Here is a 9257-nt window from a genome sequence, read left to right on the forward strand (position 1 = left end):
TCAAGTCAAGTCCCACTTACAGCGACCCCACAGTCAGGGTCGGATCGCCCGTCGGCGGTTTCGCAGGCTGTGAATCTTTAGGGGAGCAGAAAGCCACCGCCCCTTTCTCCTGGGAGCAGCTGGGGCATTTGAACTGCCTGCAGCCTTGTGGTTAATAGCCCATAACCTCACCCCATCCCCTCAAGGCTCTTTCTGGGCAGAGGATCTGTGTGTGTAGGGGGATTCCCAAACTAAACTCACCGACTCATAGAGGGAAGGGACAAACGATGGAAAACTCTGCCCCTGATCCGTCTGGGTCACAGACAGGCAAGCAAAACAGAACAAACCCCTTTCCAGCAAGTTTAGTCCGACACACAGTGATCCTGCCTAAGACAGAGTAGGACAGCATCTATGGGCATCCAAGGCTGTAAATCTTTACAGAAGCCGATCTTCAAGTCTTTCCCTGAAGTCCCCGGGTGAGTTTGAACTGCCTGCGTTTTGGTGAGCTGCTCAGTCCCTAGCAGCATGGGAGCACCAGGCTCCTTACAGACTTCCCAACCCCACCGCTGTTGAGTTGGTCCCAGGGGGGTTTCCAAGGCTGTAGAAGTTTATGGAGCAGACAGCCTCATCTTTCTCCCACGGAGCAGCCGGTAGGTTCAAACTGCTGACCTTACAGTGTGCCAACAGGGCTTCCACACACATCCAAAGGGGACTTCGAAGAGTCCGTGGACAAATGGAACTGGAGCTCAAGGAAGTTTCCCAAGAACCGTTTGAAGCCCCCTTGGGCAAACACACATGCACACAGACCCACCTGTGTGCTCCAGGCAGGTAGACTCCTGCGGGAGTTACATAATCTGTTGTCAATAATTTGGAACTCGAGAGGATTCAGAGAGAAGGGGTGGAGTTTAGTCTGTCAATCAGATCATAGACAACGAGGCCTCTGTGTGGGCATGGCCTTCTCCTGGGAATTCTGGGAAATCTGGATTTTCCTCCTTGGAGGCGGAAGATTCTCTGATGACTCCATTGGAGACACTCTACTGACAAGATACATGGTACTATGCCCTGGGAGCTGGAGAAGCCACATGGACCTCCCCTGATGCAACCAGACCTCTGCCAGTGCTGAGATGCTTATAACGCCACTGGATCCACAAGACTTCCCACCCACTGGCCTGTGATCTCCCTGCAGTTGGCATCATTGCATGTGTTTCGTGTGTCTGAAGAGGACTTTATAGATTGGTATCGGACATATGGGCTAATATCAGACACAGGGACTTGATCTGGACTGGGGTGGGACGTTTTCTCAATATTCAATTGCTCTTGCATACAAACCTCTTTCTTATATACATGCGAGTGTGTATAAATTTGTTTCTCTAGTCTACCCAGACTAACACGCCTCCTGACATACATACACACACACACACACACACACACACACACACACACACAGTGAATCACAGAAGCCTGAGCAGCAGGGGTTGAGCTGTCGTGTTGGGCTCCGGTGTCTGTTGTTAAGGGGCTGGGGCTGGGGTTATGCTAGGTCTGGCTCACACAGGGCCCCCCCAACCCCCCGGGCAGCTAGGTCTCCAGGCCAGCAGACCCAGCCCCATGCTAAGGGCCGCCAACACAGCCACAGCTCCAGCCAGCAGGGGCACCATGGTGGCTGCAGGGAGAATACAAAGGCGTTAGGGCGTTGAGTTGCAGCTCTCTAAAATCCATGCTGTAAATCCGAATCCCTACACCGTGGTTACAACCTCATTTGTGAACGGGCTCTCTCTGTCATGGTCCTGGGGTGGTGCTGGGAGATCTAGAACATGCATGTCTAGTTTCCATGAGCTAGATGGACACAGCCCAAGTATAATTGGAGAATTGGACAGCTGGAAATCTACCGTCTCCAACCCCTAGAGACAATGATCGGATTCATAAAGGCAAATGTTGCTGGAGAGGCAGCAGTCAGGAAACGTGGATGAGCAAGCAAGGAAGATGCAACATACAACCAAACCGATTTACAATAGGATCCTGGAGCCAGAGCCCCATTGTAAATCAAGGCCTTCCAGTATGCCTGTAAGGCAGGGGTTCTTAACCTGTGGGTCGTGACCCCTACACTGTGAGAAGATGAATGTCTTGTTTCTCAAAGCCACCCACCCTGTGGTCTGTGTCATGCCAGTGTTAGAGGCCTGAGATAGGAGGGCTGTGAGTTCCAGGGTCTAGGGGTCCCCTGTCTTCACAGAGACCCTCACCTGCAGGGGTGGTGGCAGGCTCATGGAGACTGTGGCAGGGGATCCCATGGGCCGGGGGCCGAGCGGGAGCTGTCAGCTGGCGGAAGCGCCCTAAGGTGCAGGGGTCCGGGCACCCAGGGAGGCGGAGGGTCAGGGGTGGACGCGAGGAGTCATTGCGGTAGAAGAGGGAGATGGTGACGTTCCTGTGGGGAGGAAGACGGCGACGGCATCATGCCCGGGTGGGTGATGGCCACACGGATGGTGAGTCTGAAGACAACGGGATGGAGGAAGTGGGGCTCCTCACCCTTCATCTTCGTTCTGGTCCCCACGGTGCCTCTGGAACTCGAAGCCCAGGCAGGCGGCATAGGGTGGGGTGTGGCCATCGTAGAGGCCCAGGGCTCCCTGAAGGGCCAGCAGGGTGCTGTCATGCTGCAGGCAGATGCATGGGCTGGGACCAGCTCTCGCGGTGTCCCATCCTGCTCCCCAAACTTGCTCTATCCCTTTCTTGTCACTCCGCGCTCCCGCCAGCTACATGTGACCTTTCCGTCAAGATGGGCAAAGGGATGTGAAAGAGGATCAGACAGCTCGATTAAACAGCCCATCCTTTCAGCGGCGGTCTTTTTTTTCTTTTTCTCCCTAGGACTCCATCACCTCCCTTTCCCCAGGTGCTATACCTCTAGTGATATGATTTGAGAATAGGGTTCAAAGAACGGGGACCACCACAAACTCTGCCTCACCCAAACCGCCCCCCTCCCTTCGTCCCAGCCCTCAGACTCACAGCCGAGTACATGACCATCTTGAGCGGCAGTCCTAGGTGCTGAGTTCGAGAGAAGTTGGCAAGGATGGCATCCAACAAGATCCCTGAGGGGGTGGGAATAGAGGGCTGGAAACCCCAGAGGGAGACACCGCCCTCTGGGCCTCCCAGCCCCACAACTCACCCCCTGTCAGCTGGGCCTTCTCTGCTGCTCGGGGTGGGCCCACATGGGCCCCAATATCCAAAGCCGAGATCTGGGTGAGAGTCCGCAGGACATCTGGGGAGGCCCAAGCTGGGAGGGGAAGGCTGTGGGCTTGCTGGGTAGAGACAGAGAAAGAGGACAAAGAGACCAGGCCTTCCTGGCTTGTGACTGGCCCTTCTCAGGCCAATCTGGTGCCTGTGGAGCCCCATTAGCTTGCTCCTCCAGCTGTCTCTCCACCCCTCCTCTGACACCCCAAGTCAATTCCAATCCATACTGACCCTTATATGGGGGTCACAAGGCTGTACATTAAAAAAAATCATTTTGTTTAGGGCCCTTACCACAATCCATCCATCCATCCATCCATCCATCCATCCATCCATCCATCCATCCATCCATTGTGTCAGCACATTTGTACATGTGTTGCCATCATCATTCTCAAAACAGCTCCCCTTTTCCCCCTCCCTCTGCCACACTCCCTCCCTCACAAATCCTTGATATTTTAACAAGTATTTTTTTTTCATGTCTTACAGTGACAACTGTCTCCCTTCACCCACTTTTCTGTTGTCTATCCCCCTGGGAGGGGTCTATATGTCTATCATTGTGATCGGTTGCCCCTTTCTCCCCCCACCTTCTCCTTCCACTCCTGGTATTTCTACTCTCATTATTGGTCCTGAGGGGTTTATCTGTTCTGGGTTTCCTGTGTTGTTAGTGCTTATCTGTACCAGTGTACATGCTCTGGTCTAGCAGGATTTGTAAGGTAGAATTGGGGTCATGATAGTGGGGGAGAGGAAGCATTAAAGAACTAGAGGAGAGTTGTATGTTTCATCGGTGCTGTACTGCACCCTGACTGGCTCGTCTCTTCCTTGTGACCCTTATGTAAGGGGATGTTCAATTGTCTACAGATGGGCTTTGGGTCTCCGCTCCACCTTCTCCCTCATTCACACCCACATAATTTTTTTTTTGTTCTGGGTCTTTGATGCCTGATAATAAGGTTGTCAGCTTTCATGGAAATAGACGGCCTCATCTTTCTTCCACAGAGCATGTGATGGGTTTGAACCACCAACCTTGTGGTTAGTAGTCCAACAAGTAATCCCCAGGGCTCCTCCCAACTCACCGAGACCCTATGGACAACCCAGCACAAGACTCTCTGCTCCTGCACAGCCTCAGTCCCACAGTTGAGCCCCTTGCTGCAGCCGCTGGGCCTGCCTAACTTCTTCAGAACCTCCTACTTCCTCATTGATTGTCCACCCAGGGCTGTTAGTCGAACCTTTAACCAAACATGCCACCCTGAAACCCAAGCCCATTGCCCTTGAGTGGATTCTGTCTTATAGTGACCCTATAGGAATGAGAAGATCTGCGTATTTTGAGTTTCCCCAAACTTGAGATGTTTTTTTTGGGGGGGGGGTGCACCGCGGGAGCAGACAGCCTCACCTTGTTCCTATGGAGTAGCTCAGGGGTTTACAGTGCCCACTTTGAGGTGGGCGGCTCAAGGTGTTGCCCACGAGTCACTGGGGGTCCTCGGATGCCACCCAGGGACTCCTAATTTTATATTAAAATATATATGACTTTTTATTAGGTAGAACAGGATTTTTTTCCCCCTATAAAGACTATACACATTGGGTGGTCAACAGTTGGAAAGGACCAGCCATTCTATGGGAGAAAGAGAAGGCTTTCTACTCCTTGAGTGCGTGACTGTTTCAGACATTGACAGGGGCCATTACATCCTATCCTATAGGGTCAGGAGGAGTCGGCATGGGCTGAATGGCAGTAAGTGAGTGAGTGAATCTTACAGTACACTGTACAAAGGATACTATAAAATGACACTCTATTACAAAACACCCCAAATCCTCACTGCCAGGGAATCAATTCTAACTCATAGCACCCTTGTAGGACAGAGTAAAAGTGCCCGGTGAGCTTCAGAGGCTGTCAATCTTCACAGGAGCCGACAGCCTCCTTTTTCTCCCAAGGAGTGGCCGGCGAGTTTGAACTGCTGACGTAAAGGTTAGCAGTCCAACGTGTAACCCACTCCGCTACCAGGGCCCCTTTCCTACGATTAAAAACAAAAACCCAAACAAAGACGCACTGCCTTTGAGTCAATACTGACCAACAGAGACCCTGTAGATGGGGTAGCACGGTCCCCGTGGGCTTCCGAGCCTGTAGCTCTTTGGAGGAATAGAAAGCCTCGTCTTTCTCTCATAGATTAGCTAGTAGTTTCAAACTGCTGGCCTCATGGGCGGTAGCGGCCAAATGCGTCACCACCACACCACCTTATAAAGTACATGCGATCAAACCTACCAGCCAGTCCTCGGGAGAAAGTATATGTGAATTATAGATGTTTCATCGTCAGGCATTGCTGGGCATTGACAAACGGTCAAGCACTGAATTATTAGCCCAAAGGTTGGAGCTTTAAACACACAATTTGGGGTTGTAGGAAGGCCCTGGGTGCAGAGAGCAGGCGGAGCAGGCGTGGGGGCATGGGTGGGCTCCACACGGCACCCATGCCTAGTGCCTCTGGGACCCTAGAAATATAGACAGACCTCGGGGACGCTGCTGGTTCGCTTCCCATGGAGGCAAATAGCACAGTGAAGGGAGTCACATGGATGGAGTGGGTTCCCAGCATGCAGAGAAAGACAGGTGCTAGCTACACTTGACTGTGATCTACCTAGTGGGAGGAAAACGTGGGCCATCAGTGAGAACGGCCACCACAGGGCCCAGGTACTGGAAAGGAAGGGTGTGCTGCCAGAAAGATGGTGCCCATAGACCTGCAGGATGCAGGGCTCCCACAAACCTTCCATTTGTTTACAAACAAGCAAGGCACCTCAAAGCGAGGCCTGCCTGCACACGCCATGTATGGTCTGGCTTTGGCTGTCTTGTGTTTTTTGGTTTCTGGAGTTTTTTGTTGTTGTTTTTTTAAGATCATTTTAATTGGGGGATCTTACAGCTCTTCTCATAGTCCAGACATCAGGTGTAGCAAGCAGGTTTGTACCTATGTTGCCATCATCGCGCCGCCGCCAATCCCTGCACTGCCCTTGCTCTGAGCACGTGCCCGGCAGCTGTTCTAAAACCAGGGATCATCCATTGCATCTGTACCTGTGCCACATCACCTGTGCAGACAGGTATTACCACCTCTACTGTGCAGATGGGGAAACCGAGGCACGGGGGTTTAAGTCGCTTGCCTGAGGAAGTGGCTTGAACCCCAGTACTTGCCAGCACCTGGCTGGGGGCTCACCTGGCAGATCAGCGTGTCCAGAACTTTCCAAGCTCTTCGGAGCGGCTCCCCGACCAGTGACAGCCCGGTGGAGTTGCTGAGGCGAATCAGGAAGTCCTGGAACCACGGAGCTCGATAAGCTTGGGCCCCACCTGGCCCCGTTCCTGCTCTGGCCTCCACCCCCCACCCACCCTCTTTTCCAGGCTCCCCCGTCGCTCACCGTCCAGCCCTCCAGGGCAGCCTGGTACTCCGTGGCCTCCGTGGCCTCTCGAAGCAGTTCGCGGTAGCGGGGACAGCTGCGCGCAGGGAACCTCAGTAGCTAGAGGTGGGTGGGGGAAACTGAGGCTCAGAGAGGACAGCCACGCGTCTGGGATCCCACAGAGGGTGGGATGGGCCCTTTCTCATTTCCATAGGATCCCAAGCCCTGCCCCCACCCCCACCCCCCAGCAGCACGGGGTGGGCCAGCTCGCCCCATCTGGGCAGTGCTGCAGTTTGGAGTTTGTCGGGGAGGCCCGGCCTCGGTGTTTCTTCCTCTCCGTGCCTCCCCATCTCGGTTTCTCCAACCCCCGTCCCCCGCCCCCTGCAGCCCCTCACCTTGTCCTCGGTGACCGGCACGGTGTGTACAGGGATTGGCCTCCAGTTGGACTCCGGGGTCCCAGGAGCAGCCTCAGGGTAGAGTCCCGCGAGGTTGGCCAGGGCGCTCTCCAGCGTCCGGTCGAAGTCTGTGCTGCGAATGTACACCTGGAGGAAAGGGGGAGGGGGCGGGAGAGAGACACCTGTCCCGTCGGTGGTGGGGGCAATCGGGGTCAGAGGTCAGGTGTGTTTGTAAAGCAGGGCTTCCAATGGGTCGGAACGGGTTCCATCATGGATGGCTAAGGGAAACCAGAACGGACCAGGGTTGAAAAAAACTGCCAGGCACATGGGATCCAGAAAAGAGGGTCGGAGGCTTGTCTTGGAGGACGGGACCCAGGCACAGGTGCCTTGCGGGAGCCTGAAGCGGGAGGCTGGACTCCTGCCAGGACCCTGGAGAGCGACACACACGCAGCTCAAGCAGGACACAGTGGTGTCCAGCTGAGCTCCAAACGCAGCACGCAGTCCCTGGGCTACTAATAGGGCTTCTCCCCCCTCTGATTTCCACGACGCCCCTTCCCCCCCCCATGGCAATGATCGTTCTGGTTCACCCCAATTTTCCCACATTCAAGTCTGTTCTGATTTCACGTCCTTGGGCACTAACTGAACCTGAACGAGCCATTAAAAACCCTCACAAGCTTCCAATTTCGGTTGGGAGGTGGGGTTAAATGTCAGGAAAAGAAGCAAGGAGTGGGGGGGGGGCATGGCTGTTCAAGTCGAAAATCCACAGCAGGTTCTCCTGCCTGACTTCAAGGGGTGGGGGGGGCGGTCAAGGGTCAGAGGTTAATGTCAGTAGCAGCTAGGTTGGAGGGCAGAAGGTGAACAGACGGGGGAAGGGCATCAGAGGTCAAAGGACTCTTGGAGTTCAGGCATGTCTTAAGGCAGACCAGGATTGGTAGAGACTGGAAGTTAGAGGTCAAGAGGAGGAGGGCACCCTGGCAGGATACAAGGTAGGTTTAGTGTTTGCCCCTCAGGGGTGGGAGGTCTGAGGTTGGGCAGGCCGGTCCTCATGGGGGGAGGGAAAGTGAAAAGAAAGAGGAGGAGGCAGGACAATTAGATCAGAATTGAAGAAGGAGAGAGAGGTCAGAGGTTGGGGGTCAGAGGGGCACGGTGAACTGATGAAGGCCCAAAGACAACAGCACCAAGTTTGGGGATCAGAGGTCAGGAGGTCTGGCTGGTGGAAGTCCGAAGGCAGAGGTTGAGTCCAGGAAACAAAGTCCAAGTTAAAGACTAGAGGCCAGAGGTCAAGACGAAAGGGGTCGAGTGGAAAGGTAGCGTGCCCAAGTCTCATGGGAGGGTGGGAAGTCAACAAGGGTCAAAGTCAGGTGTTCAGGAGGGTCAAAGCTGACAGAGGTTAGAGGTCAGAGATCCAGACAAGATAACTCTGGAAGGAAGCGGAGTCAGGGGTGAGGGTGGGTTCACTGGGGGCTCAGAGGTTAGGTTCAGATCAGGTTGGTGGAAGGAGATAGGGGTGTCCAGAAGGCATGCCAGAGACAGTGGAGGTCTGAGGTGAGAGGTAGGTTAGGAGCCTGAGTCATGGTGCCAATAGCAGTACCTCCTCCCGCCGGTACTCAGGGCTCAGAAAATGCTGGTAGCGATTTCTCAGGAACCGGCCCAGCTCCAGCTGCTGGCGGACCCCCTCCTGGGGACAGAGTAGGACTCAATAGACACCCCCCACTCTGGACCCCTGCCCCGTTTCTCACCCCCACCTTCCAACATCTCACCCCGGTCAGCTGGCCCAGACCGCGTGGCCACAGGGTGGGAGCTGCCTCTTTGTGCGGGTCCAAGGGGTAGGATATCAGCGGGGCTCGGTCGCCATGGCGAAACACCTGGCAGGTAGGGCCAGGTCAGGACTGGGTCGGGGTTGGGGGGCCGCAAGGGGTCAGGTGGGGGCAGAGGACACCTCACCAGAGCCACGAACACCAGGGGTCCTTTTGCCACGGTCTGGGTCCCTAGCAGCAGCACCAGCAGGAGCGGAGCAGCCCGGTGGCCCTGCGCCCCTGGCCCAGCCATATCCACGCAGCCCAGACGCTGAGCTCAGCCCCACTGGCTGTGCCACAACCTACCTGCTCATTAGCTCGTCCCCATGGGAGCATGTCCCGGCATGCCTCCCCCAGGAGCCAGAGGCTGCAGCACCTGGCATGGTTGTGAACGTGCTGGAAGACACAGAAACAGATGCAGAGAGGAGCGACACACATACACACACCTGCCCACACCACCCACCTCGGACTCCCATTCTCTGCCCTCCCTCCCCATGTCCCTTAAACC

At 55.0% G+C, this 9257-nt stretch overlaps 1 protein-coding gene across 1 annotated transcript; it reads right to left on the reverse strand.

Annotated features, from left to right (window-relative positions):
* Positions 1 to 1523: 1523 nt before the first annotated feature.
* Positions 1524 to 9002, reverse strand: ACP4 (acid phosphatase 4). Its single transcript, XM_075537855.1, has 11 exons — positions 8898 to 9002; positions 8714 to 8818; positions 8545 to 8631; positions 6954 to 7100; positions 6580 to 6678; positions 6381 to 6476; positions 3134 to 3266; positions 2974 to 3056; positions 2500 to 2624; positions 2217 to 2398; positions 1524 to 1639 (listed from the first exon to the last, which is right to left on the reverse strand). Exons 1-11 carry the CDS (start codon positions 9000 to 9002, stop codon positions 1524 to 1526), a joined length of 1278 nt encoding a protein of 425 aa, XP_075393970.1.
* Between the last annotated feature and the right edge of the window lie 255 nt (positions 9003 to 9257).

The sequence above is a fragment of the Tenrec ecaudatus genome, chromosome 18 (assembly GCF_050624435.1).
Source record: "Tenrec ecaudatus isolate mTenEca1 chromosome 18, mTenEca1.hap1, whole genome shotgun sequence".
Classification (NCBI taxonomy): Eukaryota; Metazoa; Chordata; class Mammalia; order Afrosoricida; family Tenrecidae; genus Tenrec; species Tenrec ecaudatus.

Bases quoted from the DNA above. Each gene is read 5' to 3' on its own strand.
- ACP4 (XM_075537855.1), bottom strand. From the start codon at position 9,002: ATGGCTGGGCCAGGGGCGCAGGGCCACCGGGCTGCTCCGCTCCTGCTG. The intron at 8,819-8,897 runs GTGAGGTGTCCT...CCTACCTGCCAG, and splicing joins CCCTGGTGTTCGTGGCTCTG to GTGTTTCGCCATGGCGACCG. The intron at 1,640-2,216 runs GTGAGGGTCTCT...TTCTCCCTGCAG, and splicing joins GCCTGCCACCACCCCTGCAG to CCACCATGGTGCCCCTGCTG.